Source organism: Orcinus orca, chromosome 16 (genome assembly GCF_937001465.1).
Source record: "Orcinus orca chromosome 16, mOrcOrc1.1, whole genome shotgun sequence".
Lineage (NCBI taxonomy): Eukaryota > Metazoa > Chordata > Mammalia > Artiodactyla > Delphinidae > Orcinus > Orcinus orca.
In genome coordinates this window covers 44049825-44073578 of record NC_064574.1, presented here as the reverse complement: position 1 = coordinate 44073578, position 23754 = coordinate 44049825, and the positions used below count along the sequence as shown (strand labels likewise).

The 23754-nt window shown below is 51.5% G+C and overlaps 1 protein-coding gene across 3 annotated transcripts in view; it reads left to right on the top strand.

The window, feature by feature from the left end:
* The window catches only part of SYNDIG1 (synapse differentiation inducing 1), a 118184-nt gene that overhangs the window by 77938 nt on the left and 16492 nt on the right, over positions 1-23754 (top strand). For all 3 annotated transcript variants that reach the window (XM_004270432.3, XM_049699130.1, XM_049699131.1), the window contains one exon: positions 5769-5906. In XM_004270432.3, the coding sequence (XP_004270480.1) occupies positions 5769-5906 (138 nt within the window). The remainder of the gene's footprint in view (positions 1-5768; positions 5907-23754) is intronic.

The following is a 23754-nucleotide window of genomic DNA, read 5'->3' as shown; positions in this document are numbered from 1 at the left end:
GGGATTCACATTTAGAAACTGGATCCGCAGGTGATAAACCGACACGCCAGGGCTGGTCTCGGTCGTGACACCCACACCTGTGGTTGGTCCTGGAGGGCTGTGTCTGTGTGTATTTCCTGGTTTCTTGTCTGATGTGGGATAAGCCCTGGTCGCAGCGGTGGAAAGCGGCCCGCACTCCACACGGTCTGCTGGGGACCCCTCTCCCACACCAAGTCCCCTCACTCCCTATAGCTCTGCGTGTGTGCAGTGCTCATTCCAGGCCCAGGGCCTTTGCACACGCTAGTCCCACCTCCTTACTGAGCAAGGGGCCTTCAGAGGGGAATCACAATTTCTTGGACAGAATCTGAAGTCCAGTGAATAACCTGATTATATCCACACTGTGAAAACAAAAACACGACAGTGAAAAAATAATATAATTTCCAACATAGATTGACTGCTTGCTACATGCAGGTTGGTTTTACCTGATGCCTGTAGTGTTATTTTAAACCAGGTCTTCTGTCTTTGAAAACACACGATGTGTATTTGTTCTTTGTGCCTGTTTATTTGGAGGTAGATGGGATTCATCATCCTGGATGTCCACGTTCCTCTGTGTCCCCATCTTCTCACCCTCCCAGACGTTCGCTGAGTGTGGTGGTCTTGCCCTGGTTGAAGTTTTAGGGTGTCTTAACCCCCCAGTTCTTCCACAGCCTCTGCAGCAGATGCTCTCAGCCCACCCCTAAGTGTCACCCCTGCAGGAGAAGCCCCCTGGCCTGGCCTTTGCCCACCTGAGGACCTTCTCTGGGCCCTGAAGCCTTCCCCGCAATGTGGGAGAACCTCTGCCCCCAGGCAGTTGCCGAAACTGCCAGGAGGCGGTTCCCCGGGGGTTCCCTCTACCACATGGCCCCCGAGGTCCCAGAGGGACCAGGCTCCAGGCGCCCACAGAGGATCTGCCTTGGTAAAACGCCCTTTACTGGCTCTGGTCTGGCCACGTGGCACCTCCCCTCTTCCCTGCCAGCATTTCCCATGGTCCTCTACCAAGAAAACAAGTGCACCCAGTCCTTGACTCAAGATCTGCTTCTGGGGGAACTAAACTAAGACGGGTCCTGAGAACGTTTTGTAGGACTGTCCTCAGGACCCCTGAGCACTTCCAGATCAGAAGAAGGGCAACTCTTAGAGGGAGCCTGTCGTCGTACCCCAACCATCGGATTGAAGACCATAGCTGGTGAGAAAACGGTGTTTAAATTAATTCAGGAAAGTTGAGTAACAGCCCCCCGGTAGAATTTAGGGCACAGCGTGTTTAGATACTAAAATATGTCCCCCAGGTTCCATGCCGTTGAGCCCCCAGACCCCGGCACTTCTTTGCATCTATGACCCCGTGTGAAATACACGGAGTGGGTCCCCAGCAGAGTCTGGTTTTGATTCATCTGATTCCGGGTAAAGGAGAGGCCAGTGGGCCTGAGGTGCCAGGGGAGCCTGGGCCAGAGGATTCTGCCGAGCGCTGAGGGATCTGGTCTTCCATAGCTCACCTGCCCACGGAAGACCCCCAAGTGGACACAAGTGGACCAGTGGGGCTACCCCGACAGTGCAGGTGAGGGAGTGTGGCCCAGCGCCCTACCTGCAAGGACCTCAGGGCTCACAACCCAGGCAGTGGTCAGGAGAGGCACTTCCGTGCGTGGCTATGGAAGCTCCAGGTGTCAGCGGCGCTCACCCACACTCCTCGCTCCTCTGACGTGGATGGGATGTTGCAGCCCCAGAACATCTGGAGGGTCTGTGACCAACACGAGGAGGATGGGGGGCTGCGTCCACCTGCCTTTGTCCTCGGTTCTGTCCATCAGCTGCCCTGGGTGAGACAGCCTTGAACCTGACCGAGTCACCATCCTCCCACTGTGGTCCCACCTGAGTGGACGGTTAGGACCCTAGGGCTCACAGGAAGGAGAGGAGCCTGGGGCAGCGGGGCTGACTGCCCATGTGGAATGAGGGCCCGGTTCCTCCCACGCACTCTGGGCAAACCCTGGAGCCTGGCTGCTTCTCAGGTGCTGTCCATGTCGGCTAAGGGCACTTGGGAATTCTTCATGCATTCAACACGTGTGCTGTTGGTACCTGCTATGTGCAGTCTGTGTGCTGTCCCGTGTGATGGACACTGGCCACCTGTGCCACCTGAGGCCCTGGCAGGTGGTAGGGTGGCTGAGGAACTACGTCGGGCATCTTTGATTTGGGTAATTTAAGCAGCTCCGTGGGGCGGTGGTGCCTTGCTGGTCAACACAGACTTGGGCTCCGCGGGCTGAGGCTCTGATCTTCACCCTCAGTGACCTGGTGGGTCTGACCTGCATCTCAGGGAGCTGGGTGCTGTGCTGAGTTCCCATCCTGCTCTGCCAGCTGCTCCTTGGGCCCCCGACACAATGTCTCCAAGCAGGGCCTCAGGGAAGCGCTGAGGGATCCCACTCCACAGGAGGACGGAGGGCGGGGGGACCCCCCACCTATCAGCACGTCTGTGTCTTGGTGAGTTTCATTGCCCAACAACCTTGCTTATTGTAGGAAAACTATACCCCAGAAATGCAAAAAGAAAAAAAAACAAAAAGCACTGATATGCCCGCCATCCAGACGCATCTGAATTTCTGACTTTCTGGAGGAAATATGACTTCTTCCACTTTCTACCCTGGTTTTTCCCTCGGTTATTACAAGCACCTTTCCAGGGCAATGAATAAACATCTACATCCTCACTTTCCATGACCACGTAGAGTCCTCTGTGATTTTGCGTTTTTGAAGTGGTGTTGTCGGGGACACACCGTGCAGGCTCCACAGGGCATCCCGATCCCGAGTCCATCCTGGTCTCCTCCCGCCGCCCCCGCCCAGGCCACGCAGAGACGCTCCCCAGAATTAGGCAGCAGAGAAGGCCAGGGGCTGAGGAGCGAGTGGGGCTCCAGGGAGCCGGGCAGTGGTGAGGGGACAGTGAGACCTTGAGAGAGACGAGGGCCGAGGCCGAGCCCCTGCACCCCTTCACCCTTGGGGCTGTGCTCACAGGGCTGATGTGCGTCCCGCCTGGTGCTATGATTACCCTAGTCAATCTTCCCGAGGAAGAAACCCCAGGGGACAGAGAGCCAACTCCCTGCGTGGAGGTCATGGACAAGGGCGGACTGCGTGGGCAGTGGTGGGCTGGGGGAGGAGGACAGCAGCCCCTGTACTGCTCTGCCCCCTCATAGTATCTGTTCCTTCAACCACGTGAACTGTGAGCGTCTCTGGAAGCGTCCACCCTGCCTTGCAGATATTCTAAGCTAATGCCCCGTGAAGAGGATTTTCAGAAACAGCTGCTGTGCGTGGTGTGTTTTCTCTACTCGGTTTGATGGTGTCTCCGTCGCCACCCGCCCCCAGGGTCCTCCTCTCCTCTCCTCTATCTTTTGGTGCGATGCCCATGGCCACTTGTACCCACAGCACTGCCGTGGATGGGAGGGAGATGGTACAGAGGGCTGGGCTGTTTTTGTCTGCCCTGTCATTTGTCTGAATTTTTAAAAACCTATTTTAATGAAAATGGACTAGTTATTTTGGTGCCGTGTAGCCACAACTTTGTAATTTACAGGTGTGTTTCCCTTATGCTCTAAGGAAAATTCTGTGAAGACTTTGTGGGGGGAACCTTTGCTTCACAGGCATGGTGGTGTCATTTGAAGTTGTTTCCGAAGATGGGGGTCGACGCCCAGGCAGCCCTGTGTGGTTTGTGGCCTCAGCTCACACCACACTGCTCACTGATTGCGGAACTTTCCACTGACCACCCTGGCCACTGGCCACCAACAGACCAGTCGAGAAGTGGTTATCAAAATCCCTGGGCCAAGGGGTACAGAGAGGACACCCCAGCTTTAGGCAAGAAGCAACTAAGGGCAGTGGGGTTGATTGGTGGCCAGACGCTGGTGTCCAGACAGCTGACAGCACAGAAGTCTGCAGTAAGCGGCCACTGGCCAGACGGTTCTGTAGTTTGGGGACACTGTAACCACCCAGATCCCAGCAGTGTCCTTTGTAAAGTAGAAATGACAAGAGAAATAGCCACAGCAGCTATTTCCAGATTTGGAGTACGATTCCAGCCAGCCCAGGTATTTAAACCCTCAGTAAACGAAAACAAAACCGAAACACTCCACCGAACCCAAAGCCTGAACAGGTGCCCACAGACAGAGCTGCGGCTTGGGTGCATCCAGACCCGTCGAATGACGCGCATCCGCCGGGGCGTCTGTCCTTCAGCCCCATCCTCCGTGTCTCTCGGGGGCCTCGGATCCCGCCCTGCAAGTGTCGCTTCAGGGTCCCTCCCCAGGCCCCGTGCACAGGGCCATCAGGGCAGGTCGGCTGTTGCAGCCCAGGCTGAGGCTCCGAGCGCTGTGCTCCCAGCGTGGACACCGCGGGCCTCCTGGGCAGCTCGTCCTGGGGACCCTGCCTGGCGTCCTTCAGCTGGATGGAAGGTTCTGGCCTCCCTGCGGGCCGGCAGATGTGCGTCTGCCCCTCAGCCCTCCGTCCCCAGATCCCACCGAGCGAGATGCCTCCCTGAAGGCTGCTCGTGCCCTCGCTGCAGCAGTGAGGATGGGCCTTTCCCTTTCCCTTTATTGTTTGAGAGGTGATGCTGCAGAGGAAAGACAGGGATTCCGCAGACCTGGTCCAGCGGAGGGGAGGCTGCAGGGTCCTGGAAAGATGACCCCAGGGACGGTGACCAACCAGGGCAAGAGCCTGCCCCGCAGGAAGGAGCTGGTCCTCACTGGGAAGGGATGCCTGGGATTGGGACCCATGGGGTACATGCATGTGTGTGTCTCTGTGTGTGTGTGTCTGTGTGTGTTTGTGTGTCTGTGTGTGTGTCTGTGTGTGAGTCTGTGTGTGTCTGTGTGTGTATTTGTGTGTGTGTGTCCATGCGTGTGTATCTGTGTGTGTGTCTGTGGGTGTGTCTGTGTGCGTTTGTGTGTCCATGTGTGTGTGTCTGTGTATCTGTGTGTGTGTCTCTGTGTGTTTTTGTCCGTGTGTGTATCTGTGTGTGTTTGTGTATCTGTGTGTGTCTGTCCATGTGTGTGTATCTGTGTGTGTGTCTCTGTGTCCGTGTGTGTGTGTCTCTGTGTGTACGTGTGTCTGTGTGTGTATCTGTGTGTGTCTGTGTGTGTCTCTGTGTCCGTGTGTGTGTGTCTGTGTGTGTGTTTGTGTGTGTGCGCGCACATGCGGGGGGCAGCTGGGTACTGTGTGGACACTGCATCACCCACTTCCATCCTGGGCCCCTAGAGAAAGTCCCTGCTTGAGATTGGCGTGAGCCCCTCCAAATTCACCTGTTTTCTCTCAGCTGAGACACAAACAGTCCAGCAGGAAGCTTCTAGCACAGGCTGAGTAGACGCTCTGATTGGCAGTTTTACATGTGTTTGATTAACCAAAACAGGAGGGACACCCGGGCTTGAGACCAGGCCCAGTGACATCCTTACTCAGATCAGAGTCTAAGGCAAGAAAGGGGTTCAGGGCAGGTCCTGGCCCCGACACCTGCCCTGCCTCACCCTAAAACCAGCTTGAAGTCTTGGAACAAAGAGTGGACTCCAACTCTGCCTGTGCGCTTCCCACCCAGCCCCATCCTCCAATGGTCAAACCTTCACCCAGCTGTCCGCACCCCATCCCAGAGATCCACAGGTCTCCCATGGAGCAACCCAGAGCCCATCCTTGGGGTTTTTCTCTTCCTGTGGGGGACACACACTTGCCAGGAGGGCTTGCCAGGCCTGAGCCCCGCTTCGGGGGATGATGGAGAGACCCCTGGTAACCTCGCTCTCCATCCCCATCTCTCCCGGCAGAGCGACTACTCCAGTGACACAGAGAGCGAGGACAACTTCCTCGTGATGCCCCCACGGGACCACCTGGGCCTTAGCGTCTTCTCCATGCTCTGCTGCTTCTGGCCCCTGGGCATCGCCGCCTTCTACCTGTCCCACGAGGTAAGGCCTCCCCGTGGATCACGCGCACGCGGCTGGTGCACCCAGGCCATCGAGGAGAGCCTGCTTGGGGGCGGAGAGCCATCTGGGGGGACCGGGCTGGGGGTGCCCAGCCTCACCCCATCAGGCCCAGGACACATCCTCTGACAGTGGCTACTGGGAAAGCAGCGGGTTGGGAGCCCGGCCTCCACACCAGCGGGACTGACCCCATGTTGGGCGCGGACTTGGTACACACTGGGAACGGAGGCAAAGCGGGTTTGGTTTTCTTCGTGAAAGGCTCACACGTAAAATAGAGTCCAGTCTTGCGGCGCCTGTGTGCTTATCCCAAACTAAGGTTCTGGAGGAAACGGCCTGTCTGGTGGGTAACCGTGCCCTCCGTGCTTTAAGGGCGTCGATTCCCAGCCCTTTTTCACAGCAAACGTCCTCCATGTGCCTTCACGGAGCCCAGGTTTTGAAAGATTTCCTCTAGCAAATGGGGAACCTTCATTCAGAAATGATCTACATTCCCGTTTTTATTAATCAAAGGAAGATGTGTACTTGCCAATTAAAGCATGAGTTTCAGCATCACCTGTCATCCCCACCAGACGGGAGATAAAGGCAGCCCCTTCCACTGGCCCCGGAGCCCACCGCATCCTCAGGGCACTGGGCTCCCTCTCCAGCATCCAGGGCTCTGGGGCCTACCGGTCAGGTCTCACGCTTGAAGCACTGATTCCTCTGGGCCTGAGAACAGACCCCTGGCCTCTCACTGCTTCTTGCCATTGTCCGTACTGATTCAGTTTGTTGGGTGAGTGGAGAGTCCCTTTATGCGTGTTCCCGTGTCCCCTGACCCCCTTTTCCTGACCCCACGAGGAGCAGGGGGAGAAGAGGACCCACTGGTGGCCCCCTCAGGGCAGGCACCTCTTCACAGGGACACTGAGAGGCCCCAGGGGGACATGGCGGGGCCGCTGCTTGAGGTCCCGTCTCTGGAGGATGGACAGGTACGGGGAGGGGTGATGGGGACCGTCCTGCACCGCTGGGGTTGGGTCAGGTGGCTGTTTCACGTCCAGCTTTGACCTGGAGGATGTGTCTGAGCTTCTCTTTTGTGACCTTGTCCCACACATGCCAGAGGCCTCTGCTCTGGGGGCAGAAGCCGAGGCTGCAGGGCAAGACTCCAAGCTGTCAGGGGCCTCAGCAGCTGTGGGTGGAGCAAGGCCGGGATCTCCCAGACCCAAGCAGTGGCCGCGGTCGCTGCGTGCACCAAGGATTGGGACGCACAGCGGGACCCAGACAAAAGCACATGGGCAGATACCCTCGATGTGCAGATGGTGTCCCCAGAAGACCCCAGGCCCAGAGCCCAGCGTCCCGTGTCAGCTGCGCCCTGAGCCTGGGTTAACGCGCTGCAAACAGGCAAGAGGGTTTCTCCAGGAGAAGGAAGCTCAGGAGGACAGAGCCCAGAGAACCAGGGCCCAAGTGTAACGTCAGCCACCCCCTGCATCCCAGTCTTGACACATGGAGGGGTGAAGGGGGCGGCCCACTCCCAGCCTCCCAGCCTGGCCTACTGACAAACCCCATCACCCCCAGGGCGTGCCCTCCAAGCCAGAGCTGTGTTCTGATTGCCAAGTTGTAGAACGGGACTCATATTTTTACCATGGGTTCCACAGGGCAGATGCTCCCTGTTCAGAGAGATGCAAGTGGACATTGGTGTCACTTGTCACCTGCCGGCAGAGGCCAGGTGAGTCCTGGATAAGCGGGGGCTGGGGGTGGGGCTGCCCAGGAAATGTTGTCTACGTGCCGGGATGCAGAAGTCATCCCTGGTCTTGGCTTCTCCACGTACCCTGGGGGAGGCCTGTCTCTGGGGCAGGGCAAGCCGTGCACAGCATCCTTGTCTAAAAGATGGTAAATATAATAAAACTCCAGCCACAGCAGAGGAGACTGGCATGAGATCCTTCTTCTCAGAAAGTAACGTGACCCTTCACACCTTAAGAACCTCCTAGACTCGGGCCTGATGAGTCAGGATGTTTAATACCTTTGATGGGAAAGGATTCTGATCATCTGTTAACGGCAAGTGAAACAGTCTCCGTGGAGGCCGCTGGTCACATTCTCAGGGGTGAAGAGCCAGCATTTTGAGGCCTGCGGGGTTGCCTTTGCTGTTGGAATAAGAGAAGGGGCTCTGGGGTCCCCGGCCCTCAGCCCCTCTTTTTCTTGTGCTGTGAGCATGGACCCCTCGGTGGACACATCTCCACGGGAACTCGCGGCTGAGACCCTGGCGCGTGGGTCCCTTCAGGGTCAGCGTGGTTCTGGACTGCACTGCAGGCCCAGGAGGCTGGCAGCCCCTGGCACATGGTGCTTCAGCCCAGCCTTGAGCCCGCCAGGCCTTCTGTTCGTGCCTCTTCAGCCTGACTGTAGATGCAGGAAATCGGAATTGTCAGCACACACGTGGGTCCCCAGGTCAAGGGACACCTGGAAGGAGACGTGGGATCTTTTCTCCAACAGATTTTATGATTCGAAAAAGGCCTCAAGTAGCAGTAACAGTGGTGGTAAAAGTGTCAGAGAGGTGGGTACCACCTGCACCTCTGGGCCCCGGCCTGCGTTGAACACCGCACACCTGCCTTCTTGGGTGGTCCTGGCCAGCAGTGTCGACACCCCCAGCTCAGTTAGAACGGCGTGTTGCCTGGCCCACCGACCCGCTGCATCAGAGCCACTGGGGGGGGGGGCGTGGAAACGGCTTTTGAACAAGCCCTCCCCCCGCTCCTGATGCTGCCGTAGTCTGGGCAGTTGCACACGTGTGATCTCATGGGAAGTCCGTGACAGGGCACTGCCATCACGTCACTTTGTGGCCATGGGATCAGGGGTCAGTGAAGGCGATGGCGTCCTAAGGCCAGACCTGCTGGCGGTGGGCCTGGCCCCCGGCCTTAGTGTGGAGGCCTGAGGGCAGCGTTTGTCCACAGCTTCAGTGCTAATCATTTGATCCAGCTCCCAGTGCAGGCAAGTTTTATACACTTTTTATAGAGGAAGGTGTTGTGTGTAGTTTTGGTGGGTCCACCCAGAAAACGATGCTCTGAATGATGTGGAAGATAGAAAGGACCCCAAATTTGCTGCGCGATGGCTGTGAGCTAGTTGATGTGCCCACTTTATCTTATTTAATCTTGGCAATGAGTCTGAAAGGTGGGAATTTATTATCCCCATTTTTATGGATGAAAAGACTGAAGTTTCAAGGGATTAAATAACACAGAAATCAGAGAGGTAGCAAGTATGGATACATGATGCAAATATCAATGCTTCTAACACTTAAAATCAAATTTCCTGCAACATAACTTTGACTTTTATCTGCAAACAAAAATAGAAAAGCACAGCTCTCGCTTCTAAATCTTGTCCCCACCTGCTTGGAGCGTGTTACAGTGAGGAAGAGAAGCCTTCTAGACGGGATTGGGCGCTTACCTGGGCACCTTCACCAGCAGGCAGGTGTGAACTTGAGACTGGAGCTGGAAGACCCTCCCCGACTCCCCAGCCCACCTCCGCGGCCCCGAGGCCGTGGGTCCGGAGCTCCCGCTGGCGGGAGGCCTGAGGGCTCCGTGCACTGCGTCGGCCTCAGGCATCTTCTACATTTGAGCATCTATTATGTCTTGATTTCACTTCCTAAAATGTTTCTTTCCTTTCTTAACTGCATTATTATAACTATAATTAAATGAGAAAAGGGAACTAAGCATCAGATTATGAATTTTATGAATAGCACCAGCGTTTCAAAGTATTCTTTAAGGGCTTCCCTGGTGGCGCAGTGGTTGAGAGTCCGCCTGCCGATGCAGGGGACACGGGTTCGTGCCCCGGTCCGGGAAGATCCCACATGCCGCGGAGCGGCTGGGCCTGTGAGCCATGGCCGCTGAGCCTGCACGTCCGGAGCCTGTGCTCCGCAACGGAAGAGGCCACAACAGTGAGAGGCCTGCATACTGCCAAAAAAAAAACAAAAAAAAACAAAGTATTCTTTAATATTTCCTAAAGAATCTGTAGCTGTCTTCTGCAGAAGGATCACTAGTGCTATCATTAGAAGCAGAAATCTATAGTTCTTCTACAGAGACCGTGTTCCTCTTACAACAGGAATGTTTCTTAATTAGAAAATTGAAGGCTGGGTTGAGGAACTTAGATTTTCTGTCACCTGAATTCCCGTTCCTTCCAGCGCTGACAGGAACTCGCCCTGGCTCTTTGCGTGAGTGGCCGAGTGCAATGGGACGAAGAGAACAAAGCCCATGGGAGCCTTATTCAGACTCAGAAGTGGCATCGCCGTGTGAATAAAGGATGGAAAGCCCCGGGGGGCTTGCCGAGTCCCGGCTACACGTGTGTCTGATGCAGAGACCTGCACACCCGTGTTCTGTTCAGTCATTTCGTAAAGATGAACCATGTGGCTGATAAACGTGGCATCTCTTGAGGGTGTCCAGACGCAGCTGGGAGGAGTAACCACGGCTCAATATCGAGTCAAGCTGCTAAATGCTCTGGGCACGCGCCACACGCAGGTCGGTGAGCAGCCAGCACGAACCCCTCCTCCTCTGGGCGCCCTGGAGACAGTGCCGAGCTCCCTCCTCTGAGCTGCCCACCAAGGAGGGGCTGCCACCAGTCGTAGGCTGAGGGCTCCCCCCAGGAGGAAGCAACAGAGACAGAGGTGACCTGGGGGGCCAGGGAAGACAGGGCAGGGCCGGAGAGTCTTGAACGCAAACTGGATTCTGTCTATTAACTGAGCGTTTTAAGCCAGAGAATAAGGGTGGGCAATACAACAGCATAAAGGGTGGTCAGAGGACACGGCACAGAAGCAGCACGTTCTGGAATAGAGTCAACTCAGAGCAGAATATCCTTTCACAAGAAAGCAAGCAGACACGTGTGCCAGGCACTGCAGGGCCTCTGCGGATTTCTGCTGCGCAGCCTTGGGGTCGCATGAGACAGATGCAGCGAGACGGGCCTCTTCACCTCCCTCCACCCTCCCATCGCCAGGAGCTTAGTTACAACAAAGCCTTGAGCGGCAGATGCCTCAGATGCTTTTAGGAGCTGTCACCTGTCCATCTCTAACCATTCATCTCACCAGAGAGACCGGCATTTCCACGTTCTCTTAGCTAAACCTTGTCACAAACAAAGACAGGTTTTGGAAATGCTCATTTTTTTTTCAAAGTTGTGTGCTTAGAACAGGTGCATTACATAAAACTGGACCCCGTGTCCTCCACACACTCAGTGGTGTGGTTTATAATCATCCGTAGGTCTGGAGGAAATGTTTTATATATGTCACCATGCACCTCTTTTATCCTCAAGTTCATTATTCTCCGATGCCCCCTGATTTATAGTAAGTTGAGTACCGCCTGGTGACTGCGTCTGTAAGCGGTAGCAGATTCAGAATTAGCACAAGACCCAACTTCATACGTGAGAGTCACGGGTCCTCTAACAGGTGGAGTTATCATCTGGTTTAGCAGGGTAACTAAGTACTAAAGCCATGAACTCTGCTGGAGTCACAGAGGAGGACCTGGCAAAGCCTGTTCCAGCCCCAGGAGGTGTGGAGAAGCAGGAGTGATGGGACCACCTGGGAAGAAAGATGCTACCAAGGGGGCGAGGGGGTGGGAAGGATTTGGACCAGGCCCACCTCTCCCCCCAGGGTTATGGTGAGGGAGCGGCTAGGCTGCAGGAGCCCCACCAGGCGCGGGAATGGCACTGACTTTGCAGAAATGGAGTATAAACGTGACTAGAAGGATGGCCTGATATATCAGATGGATATATTTTAACCTGTATCAGGAAAACATGCAACACAGCTTAATGGTCTGGAGTGATCACTTTCCCCCTCCCCTCCCCCTTCTCTCTCCCTCCCTCCCCTCCTTCCTCCTCCCTGGATCTCTCCTGCCCCATCTCTATCTCCCTCTCCATATGTGTATTTGATATGCTGATTGTAGCTTCTGAGAGCTGTTTTGCAACTTCTGGATCTAAACAATTCTGTATAAATATTAATGATCTGGTGCAGCCAGGACAAATCAGATTTCTGATCTATTTTTCTTCCTCCAGAACGCATGCTGGAGTTGAGTCACTGATCTCAGCTTGTGTTGGTGGATAGATGAACAAATGCATCATATCTGTTCTGTTCCCTGGAGAGTATTAGATGGATTTTTTGCAGTTATCGTTTATGCATTGTCTCAGTAATTACTATCTCGATTTTGTGATTATTTGTCTGGAGCAGAGAAACCCGTGCGTTGATTGTCCAAGGGCAGAGCCCACACAGTGCCTGGGAGTCCAGAGTTAAAATCCCAGCGTGTGTTACATTCTTCCCTCTGGCCTCATGCTCACCTCAAATTACGTTTGCAAATGCGTGATCTTTTTGCTTTTAGATGATGTATCTAAAGCTGTAAGGACATAGCCCCTAAAAGCATGGTTGGTCTTTTCTTTCCCATCTCTTCTGAGATTGAGGCTCTGCACAGGTCCTATGACATCCCGAGGACCGAACAAAAGGTGCAGTCCCAGGAGCTCCTGCTTCTGTGCAGTGGCTGTGCCTCTGAAGGCTGAGTCCAGCCTGCCCAGAGCCTAGACACACTTAGCTGAACATGCCCTGGTCCATGACAGACACCAGTCTCACCACAGGCGTCCCTGGATGTGGCCACGGGGAAGGCCAGGCCACTGATCCATCTCACTGTCTGCAGCACGAAGCCTCACCTCACAGGCAGGACAGTACCTCCTGTGTCTGGACTCACAAGTATAGTGATGCCAACAGAACATAGATATTCGGGAACAGTTGTGATGAGTCACTGGTTGATGAGCACATCATAGATTCTCGTGGGAATGAGGGTCATTTGGGGTACATCTCTGATGTTTTGATGTTGATGATGATGAAATTTAAGTCTTCCTCACTGAGAGACCCCTCACTGGACTACCTCAACCATGGGGCCAGCTAGCTGTACATGGGAGTCAAAAGTACTGATGACATTACACCTGCACCTTGGCTGTAAAAACTGGTGCAGCAAGAGGACGGGACCCTGGCTCAAGTCTCTGGGTGGGCTGCTCTCAGGAGGGCCCCTCTTTTCTTGCTTCCTTGATGAGCTTTGGCATTTTCTGGCACTTGAGGGTTGCGTGAATCCCAGACATAGAGCCTAGAAGATGCTGAATTTCGAGCTGGAAAATTACCTTGAGCACAGCATGTACTGAGACCTGCAGCCTCTTACCTGTGTGTAAAGCTTCTCACTCTTACGTTCCCTTCTCTCCTTTTAGACGGGGGATTCTTCATTTCTAACCTTTGGTTTTATTTAAATGATTGGTACATATAAATAGGAAGGAGTCCTTGAAACACAACTGCAGCCCATGTTTACTTTGGTCTGAGCTTTGCGTTGCGGTGATGTTCACACACACACGAGGGCAGGGTCGAAGGAGCCCCACGTACTCAGCATGAGCTGGCTGGGGAGAGCTGTGGAGCCGGCTGCCTCCAAAGTAATTCAAAGATAAAGGATGAAGCAGCGAGTTCTTAGATGACACGACGCAGATTGCTTAGGGGATGCAGGAAACAGCAAGACGTGTAGGCGGAAAGTATCCTTTAGAACTGGCCCTGCGCCGGGAGAGAGCAACACGCAGGTGGTGAATTTGGCCCTGGACACTTCCCATCCCCCATCCCCCATCCCGGCCCATCCATGGTTCTCCAGGAAGTGCCACAGTTTGGGTCCACTTTGGCCCATCTCAGTCCCACGTGGACAGCATCACCCCTCAAGGCCCCAGCACTGCCTGCTTCATCCAAACTGAGTGGAGGTTTCAAAGCCAGCCTGAACCCCAGAGCTTCCCCATTACCCCCATTCTGCCATCACCCCAGCCTCCTGCCACTCCTGCCTCCCTCCAAGACCACCGCCCCCATCCCAGGCCCGCACTGCCCACCACCACCAGACTGGGTCTCTGGGGGTCCCTTCTTGGTCGTCGAGAGCCACAAGAGCTTCCAAGGTGTCCAGGATGGTTCACAGGCCCAGAAAGTACCAAGAACAGACTGGCAGTGCTTTGTGGTCCTCCCGGGCATCTAAACACAGTGGAGATGTGGTAAGTCCATCTTGAGACCCTGCCCCTAGAGCTCAATTCTAAGATGATTCTCTGCATTCCTGAGATGATTTTGCATCATTTTGCCTGGCCCTCAGAGGTGTAACAAGTGCCTTGCTTTCCTCTGGAAATGACATGCAGGGTTTGAAAACCAGAATGGAGCTTGTAAGTGAACAAATCTTCATCCAGAGCCATCTGTGTCCACGTCAGGATCCCTGGGCCTTGCCCATCAGGGGCGCTGGGAGTGCGTTTGTGCCTGTCCCATCGCACAGGGGGCAAGTGCTGGTCAGACCTGGGATCCTGAGTCACGCTCTGCCCACAGAGGGTACAGCTGATCGCGCTGGCTCTCAGGCTGATTTTCAGGTAATTGGCGGGGTGTCTTGCAAGGACTGATCACAGTGAGGTTTGATTTATTATGCGTGAATGTTGGATGGGGGGTGGGGCACAGAGTTCGGCTGACTCTCTGGAGTCTGAAGGAGGCCGGAGCCCCGAGGGTTGCAGATCCCCTCAGTACATGTGGCCACTCTTCCCGAAGCTGTCCGGTGGCATCCCCGGAGGCCGGAGCCCGGGGTGCAGGGAAGCACCCTCTGCAGCTTTGCCTCTGGGAAGTGTGTCTGTCCTGCGGCTGCAGCTGCAGCTGCAGCAGGAGCTGGCGGCTCAGCTCCGTGGTCAAAGGGCTGCTTCTGTCCTGGGCCGGCTCTCAGGCACGGTTCCTGGAGGAGTGTCTGGAATCTGCTCCCGGGCCTGGACCTGGAGATGCTCCGGGTGTTCTGGGCACCTCCATTCTTGGCCTAAGAGCCTGTCCTGAGAAAGGCCAATTCTTTCTGAAAAGTCTTTGGTACTCCTTGTCACCACCTGTGACCAGGGAGGCCCTGAGTAACTGGGTTCATTTCCGCAGAGGGCGGCCCTTCCCCAGCAGGCAGGAACCATCTGACTCCAGCTAAGGGCTTGGGGATGTGGGTGTGCTGTCTTTACTCAGGAGAGAGGACTTTGCCCTTTGGCACCAGGACAGAATCAGATGTGCCCCCAAACACCCCGCCATCCGATCGGGAAGATCGTGACTCCCTGCCGGGGCCCACCTGCGGCCCTGGTCTCCCCACAGGTGCGAGAGGAGATGGGACGCCCCGGGCCCGACGCAGGCTCCCGGCGAGCTGTAAAACCGAAGAACAGCCTGGGCAGCAGGACGTAAAAGTGTCCTTGACGCAGCCTGCACTAACCTGCAAGATGATTAACTTTATTTCCCAGTAACTTAACAGAATTCAAAAGCCAGGGGAAAGGCTTCAAGCAGAATCAGCTTGAGCTATATTTCTAAATATATCTAAACTCAGAGCTCTTCCCCCTCAGCTCCCAGCAGAGGATTATAATAATCGTTTGTCACGGTCAGAAAGCTTGGCTGACGGGTTTCAGCTCACGGTGGTCTGTGGATGGAGCGCGTTGGCCACGGGGGCGCTGCAGTCCGGCTGCATCTCCAGGATGTGGTGTTCGTGGTGCGTGGCCTGAACAGGAGTTTAGTAAACACACTCTGTCTGCTTGGTTGGCATAAAGACAGAGACGGGGGAGCAGGTCCAGGAACCAGAGGCCTGGCCAAGACAGCTCTTCCCCAAACCGCCCGCTCTTCTTGGCTGGAAAGAGGCACTGTGAGAGGGACTCATCCAAGTTCCTAGGCTGAAATTCTGTGGTGGTCAGGGCAACAAGTCCACTGAGACCTCGGGAAGCAACGAGGAAATGGGACGAGGAAGGGTTTCTGGCCTTCGGGAAACAGCCAACCCTCCTCGGTCCTTCTTGGAGGTGGTCAGGGAATAAATACGACAGACCCACGGTTAAAGTCCTAACTGACAAGCTGCTGTCAAGGAGAAGTCCTGCTTCACCCATTTAAATGCTCAGAATAGAGTTCTTTATTACACTGAGATTAATGTAACCCAACGGGCATGTCGGGGAAAGCAATGAACAGAAGGTAACAATACCTTAAAGCATGGATCCTCAGATGTTGCCGCAGTATTGCTCCCAAGGACTTCTGTCCCCTAGAAGTTAGTGGTTTATTTTCAAAGGAGTTCTTTCAGTGGCCTCCTTTAATAAACGAAAGCGTATAGTCGAAATCAGCCAATGAGCTGTACGCATTTATCAAATTCTTAGTGACGTTAGTATCTTAAGTAGGGGAGGCAACTTCCTCGATGATGTTTTAACATCTGTTTAATCGGCCACACCTCAACACCCTAACTCCAAGGGACAGAGCTGGGAGGACACCTCCATGGGGACAGAGCACCAGGAACCCCAATGAGCCTGCACGTCCTGCTCATGGACCCGCAGAGCTGACTCCTCCCCTCCAGGGTCTCCCCTCCTGGGCGGCTGGGCGGCGACACAGGACACAGTCACCCCCACATGCCGTTCCTGAGATAGGCACCCACTTCCACCCACCTTCACCCCCGTCTCCTCCTGTCCCCAGAGTCCTGGACGTCCTTTCAGCCCAGGGAGCTCGGACACCTGGATCGTCTTGCCCTCCCTGCCCCCCTCCTCTGGGGGGATTGCGTAGACCCCACGAGGGCAGGCAGGCCGTCCGGGACATCCACGGGCTTGGTGGGAAACGGGTTCTTCATGATTTTCACCAACTTCTCACTGAAATTCAGCATTTCTCCTGTTTGTGAGCGTGGCCACCAGCGCCAGGGGAAAACTGTTTAACTCAGGGGAACCAAAGGGCTGATCCTGGGGGAGCCAGAGGGGTGGTCCTGGAGTGGGGCTGGAAAGGTGGTCCTGCAGTGTCTCTGCAGGTCAGAATGCTGGGCTCACTGGCACCAAGGGCTCAGCCTGTCTCCTTCTCTTTCTGGGGTCATTTCTGACCCACAAATTGTGCTCCTACCAGCCCGTTTCTCTGCCGACCCACAAAGCCCCAAGGAGAAAAAGACATCATCCCAACAGCAGTTTCATTACCTTTATATTTTACTCTCATCTTTGAAGCTGGAAAAAGATGCTCTGTATTAAAATGTTCCTTCCCGCTGTGCATAATGCTAACGTCCTCCACACAATAAAGCTAAGGGAATATTCTACACGCTGAAAGTAGCTGCAGTGACCTTTCTTCTTCGTGAAAGAGTCTCTTCTTTCCCTCATGGTCCTTCCCCTCCTCCTTCGCTCTTTTTTTCCCCCTTTGCATGTCAGCTCTCAGTCCCCTATAGCCAAGTGACTGGGCCATCTTCCAGAAACAACATCAAAGAAAATTATCAAAGGACGCGGAGGAAACAGACACACTTCTTTCCTCCAGTTATGGCCTCTGCAAAGTCCTAGATTCTTGGAGGAGGAGACTGAGATCTTGGGATGTAGCTGGGAGTGCAGGTCATACCCCGGCCCAGGGCCCTTGTCTGAAGCCCCCTGTTACTTAGAACTGCCAGAGGGTCTAGAGGGAGGCTGTGGTCTTGAGTTTATCATTTTTTCCAGGTTTATTGAGGTATACTTGGCAAATAAAACTACATATTACACTTCTAGGAGGTGATGAGAGAAATAAGACAGAGGTTGGCCTGCTTGTACCTGACCCGAAGGTGGGACCCACCAAAAGGAATTGTCTGGAAGGGGTGGGAAATACGGAAGAGCAAAGTTCAGATGAGTCTGTTGTTTCTAACTGCCCGGCCAGAAAGGCACTTTTCTCCTAGAGATTTTGCTTGTTTCTTACAATGGAGAAGAAGGTGGCAAGAATATTGAGGCTTCCAAAGGGACAGACACACACAAAAGGAAGACCAGAGAGAAAGTGTGTGGGCCCAAGACAGCTCTCCCCTCCCCTTCTCTGTCTACCCTCCGTGTGTTCCCATCCACAGACGATCTTATGGGAGCTGGTCTTTAGGCGGCATAAACGGGCCATGCATGTGTGTGCACACACATGCACACACACACAATTTAAGGACCTTACCCATACCTTGTACTTATTTTTAATATTTGTAAGTCAGATAGATACAGTGGTGTCACTGTATAATAGTATAGCCCTTACTGACTACAATACTTTCATTAGCTTATCAGACTTCAAATCTCCAGGGATAGAAGGATTGTCTCCTAGACAGTGACTAGAACACACCTTATCCCAAATCTCAAGCGATGTGACCCAGCCTCACTTTCTTGTCTAACTTCACAGAGGGTAGATTTTCCAGTTGAGCAACACTGAGGTAGAGAAGGAGTGAACCCGAGCCTTCTGCCTTCAGACCCTGCAGGGACCAAGGAGCACCGTCAAGGTCTGCACATGAGGAAACTCAGGCCCTGTGTCTAAGTGGACTCGTTAAAAGTATACCAAGAAATAAGAGGTACAAACCCCAGCCTCCCCAGAGAAATGCCCTCAGACTTTTATGGAAGGGGTGAACCCTGCTGCCTTGGGGAGCAAACTCTCGCAATCTCCCCGCACTTCCTCCTGCTTCTGCAATGAGTGTTTTGCACACCACACCTGCTCCTGGCTTTCTGATAAACCTCTGCGTTTTATTTTGGGTGCTGATCCAGTTATTCCTGCAAAGAAAACTGCCCTGAACCTCGTGGCATGAAATGACCTTTTCATTGTGCTCATGGTTTCCTGGGTTGGGATCCGGGAGGCGCCATGGGGAAGGCCTGTCTCTGCTCCTCAATGTCTGGGGTCACTCGAGCCTGGAACATCTGCAGCGTCTTCACACCCATGTCTGGTAATGGATGCTGGCTGTTGGCTCGGACTTTACCCAGAGTGAGCACAGGGGCACCCAGTACCTGGCCTTCCCACGTGGTCCCTTCACATGGGCTAATTTGCGCTTCCTCACAGCATGGTGGCTGGGCTCCCAAAGCAAGTGTCCCAAAAATACCAGAGCAGATCATGAGACCTTGTTATGACCCAACCTCTGAAGCCATGCAGCATCACCTCCACCAGACCCTGTTGGCCGAGGCCTTGGTAAAGTTCTACCCAGACTCATGGGAAGGAACATAGAGGTCAAGGATCTAGAAGAATATGAGGGATGGAAAACACTGCAGCAGCCGTTTCAGGGAAAATATAATCTGCCACAGCTGCATTTACAGGGATGAAAGAAAAGTATACACATAACATGTTTATATTATTAGGTCCATCAGAAAATGAATAATGAGAGAACAACTTTCTTTCCTAAATACTATATTCAGAAAGAAAATATCAAATGAACAAAATTTCTGAGACCTAAAATGCCTTCTAATAGTTTATGAGGTCATGACATGATTATAGTAAAAAGCAAAGGGCATTTTTACTCCAAAGCTATTATACTTATCCAATGCACACTGGCACACATGACAATGATGATGAAGATGTTGTCTAGTGAAGACAGAAGGGCTGAGAGTCTTGTGAATCTTCAGTTAGCAAAGCAAACAGCATTGTGATGGTAAGGCTAAGTGACAGCATTAAATAGTCTAAATGATTTTTAAAATAAGCTAAGTTAACATGTTTCTTCAAATATCTACAGCCTTACAGTATGTGTGTGTACAGGAGAGGAACAGAAACTACCTCAACAAAAGAGACCCGCCTTAAAGCATTTGTTAATCTCCAACATGCATCTCATTTGTTATCCTAAAAGCAAAGTGCTGCAGGGTGGTCTCTGGCAGGCTTTTGATGGGGGCGGGGTGGGGGGTGGGGAGCAACCCTACTCTGGAGGAGAGATGGAAAGACCGTGGAGTTCATCCCTCTTTGTGGAGTGCACCCCTGGCCCACTGTGCACTCCAGTTACAAGACTTAGAGGGTTACAGAGCTTCCCCTCCCCCATACCCTTCCACCATGTGAGTATAAGCTTCCAGTATGATAACAATGGATGTGAGCTGGGGGACATGAGATGTACACTCTGTTTGAGGCAGTACACAGGAAAGCCCCAAAGCCAAAAGGAAAGACAAAAATAAAGACATTCGAAGAGGTACCTAAAGCTACAACAAACATCAAACACGCTCCACTTCTTGCCAGCTTAACATAAATTCTCACACTAAAGGCCTATTTACTTTAATATCTACTGCACTATAAAGATGTCTTTATTGCAAGGCATGCTAGAAGTCAAGAAAAGTCTGAAGAGACAAAGCAATCATTAGAACCAAACTTGATTATGACTCAGATGTTAGAATTATCAAACAGAGGATTTAAAACAACTGTGTCCAATATGTTAAAAGCTCTAAAGGAAAAGGTAGACAACATGCATGAACATCTGGGTAATGTCAGCAGAGAGATAAAAACTGTAAAAGAAATGCTAGAAGTAAAAAACAGTAACAGAAATGAAGAATATTTTGTTGGTAGACTTGACACAGCTGAGAAAAGCATCAGTGAACTTGAAGATGGCCCAAAAGAAATTACCCAAACTGAAACACACATTGAAAACAGTGAAAAAAAAAAAAAAAGAACACAACATCCAAAAACTGTGGACTGCAAGACCATAGGAAATGGTGTAACATGTGTAATTGGAATACCAAAAGAAGAAGAAATAGTTTAAGAAATAATACTGCAGAGTATTACACATGTTCCAAGAAGCAGAGAGACCATCAAGCAGAATTCAACAAAAACAAAAAGACCTAGATGTATTATACTTAAACTGTAGGAAACAAAAAGAAACTTGAAGATTCCCCAAGGAGAATAAAACACCTTACCTACAGAGAAACAAGGATAAAAACTGTGGCCAACTTCTCATCAGAAACCACACAACTAAGAGTGCAGTTCAACTCAATCTTGAAAGTGTTGAAAGAATAAAACAAATAAACAAAAACCTGCCAACCTGTGTGTATATCCAGGGACAATATCCTGAAAGAGTCAAGGATAAATAAAAACAATCTCAAACGAACAACTGGGGGAATTCACTGCCAGCACCCCTGAGGTCTAGAAAAATATTAAAGTTCTTCAGGCAGAGGAGAACGATATGGGTCAGAAAACTGGATCTACATTGATAAAAAAGAAGAGCAGCAAAAAATGAATAAATAAAAATGAGATGTAATCTTTTATTTTTCTTATTCTCTAAAAGATTGCTGTCTGTTTAAAGCACGAATAGTAACAGTGCACTGGGCGATTAGGGAATATGTAAAAGTGAAAAGTGACAACAGTGTTGAAGAGATGAGAGGGAGGATTTGGGAATATTCCATCATAAAGTACTGGCACTACACTTGAGACAATATGGTGCTATTTGAAAGTAGGCTTAGCAACTGAGATATATATTTTAAATGGAAGTATAAATGATAAGGCAATAGAGGAGATAAAATGGAATCACATAAAATGCTCGATTAAAACCAGAGAAGACGGGGACTTCCCTGGTGGTCCAGTGGTTGAGACTTTGCCTTCCAATTCAGGGGGTGTGGGTTCCATCCCTGGTCAGGGATCTAAGATCCCACATGCCTCGCGGCCAAAAAACCAAAACAGAAAACAGAAGAAATATTGTAACAAATTCAATAAAGACCCTAAAAATGGTCCACATTTTAAAAAGAAAAAAAACAGAGAAGGCTGAAAAGAAAATAGAAACAAATGCAACAATATACAAAGATGGTAAATATTAATCTGATTATATTAATAATCATTTATATGTCAGTGGTCTGAACACACCAGCTAAAACAGAGATTGTCAGATTGATTTTTAAAACAATGAGACCCCACTATATGTTGTCTACTTATAAACTATATACTGTCTACATTTAAAGAAACCTGTATATAAAGCCCAGACAGATTGAAAGTAAATATTAAAAGTAAAGATATGGAAAAAGATATACTATGCTAACACAAATCAAGATAAAACTGGAGTATCTTATGTGAATGTCATGCAAAGCCGACCTCAGAACAAGGCATATTATCGGGGATAAAGAGGTGTGTTGCATAATGATAAAGGGGTTAATTCTCCAAGAACAAATAACAATCGTAAGCGTAAAGTGAATGCACTAACCCCAGAGTCGAGATATGAGGCAAGACTGCAGAATTAAGAGAAGAAATAGGTAACAGTTACAGTTGGAGACTTCAGCCACCTCTGTCAGTACTTGATAGATCAAGCAGACAGAAAATCAGTAAAGATATAGATGACCTGAACAGCACTGTTAATCAGCCAACACTGCAGAATACACATTTCTTCTGAAGAGCACAGGGGGCGTTCACCAGGATAGGCTGTATTCTGGGCCAAAAAAACAATCCTTAAAAATTTTAAAGAAAAAATACAAAGTACATTCTAGACCACAGAAGAATTAAAATAGAAGTCAGTAACAGAAAGGTAGCTGGGGATTTCCCAAATTTTTGGCACTTTAAAAATGTACTTCTCGGGCTTCCCTGGTGGCGCAGTGGTTGGGCGTCCGCTTGCTGATGCAGGGGACACGGGTTCGTGCCCCGGTCCGGGAAAATCCCATATGCCGCGGAGCGGCTGGGCCCGTGAGCCATGGCCGCTGAGCCTGCGCGTCCGGAGCCTGTGCCCCGCAACGGGAGAGGCCACAACAGTGAGAGGCCCGCGTACCGCAAAAAAAAAAAAAAAAAAAAAATGTACTTCTCAATAACCCATGGGTCAAAAATGTCTCACAGGAAATTTAAAAATATTCTGAACTAAAAATGAAAATAAAACATCAAAATTTGTGGGATGTAGTTAAAGTGGTGCTTAGAGGGAAAATTGTAGCATCAAATGCATCTGTTAGAAAAAGATAGATGCATTTGCTGGAACCTAACCAGCCACCTTAAGAAACTAGAGAAACAAGAATAAATTAAAGCAAAAAGAATGAAGGGAATAGTTAAAATTAGAGAAGAAATCAACTGACGCTGAAAATAGGAAAACAGTAGAGAAAATCAACAAAATCAAAAGCCGGCTATTTGAAAAGATTTGAAAAGACGAAAAACCAACAAAACTTGAGAAGTCAGTAAAACTAATAAACCTCTAGCCAGGCTAACCAGTAGAGAGAGAATGAGATTACCTATACCAGGAAAGAAAGGGTCATCTCTACTGATGCCCTGGATGTTAAGAGAAGAATAAGAGAATTCAACAAGTGTGAAGAGCTCTGTGCCCGTGAACTCAATAACCCAGATGAAATGGACCAATTCCTTGAAAGCAAGGAGCATTGGCTCCCCCGGAATTGCCATCTCTCTGTGCCACCGACGGTTCTCTCATTGGCTGCATGTTGGAATCACCTGGAGACCTTGAGCAGCTCTTGTTGCCTGGGCCCCCTCGTAAGCATCTTTCTGTAATCGGGGTAGGGTGTGTGCGGGGCCAGGACGCTCAGGTGTCTCCACGTTCTGACATCCTTTGAGCAAAATGGTGTTCCCTGCTCTTATGAAGCCTTTCTCTTGGTGGATGTTCCAACAGCTAAAAGCATGACATCTCCCCAATCCCAGTGCCTGGAGCTGACACTGGTTTTCATCTTCAGGCTTAGAAATGGAAAACCTTAGATTCTCAACAGCAAGATGCTTTGTTCTCAAAGTGGAAGGGACCTTTGTGAGCCTGTGTTTGATGCCGAGGTGAAGGAATCCTAAGGAAGGGGCCCCTCAGGACTCCAGCCCCACCCCGGAAGCAGGAACCCCCTGTAGACAGTATAAAGGCTCACAAAGGATAAAGTGTTTTCACGTCACTGGCACAGAGAACCTCGGGGCCTGAAAGCAGAGGTAGTGATAAAAAAAGGAAGAATGGTGCTCTAGGCTGTGGCATATCTTTAGATCTTTTATTCATGTTGTGGGTGTACAATGTGGACGTGAAACCATTTTTGATGGTTTGTACTTACACCCGCGAGTGAGAGGGGAGTGGTCCCCACTGGGAACCAGGGAACCGAGTAAGAACAGCTGAAACGGGCGAGTCGTGGGTACAGCTTGCCTGTTCCAGCTCCCAGGCCGTCCTTAGCTGCTCAGCCCCCTTCCTACATAAAAATCCCTTGGAAGGAAAGAGGAGAGGAATTAGCCCCGGCTGCCAGGGCAT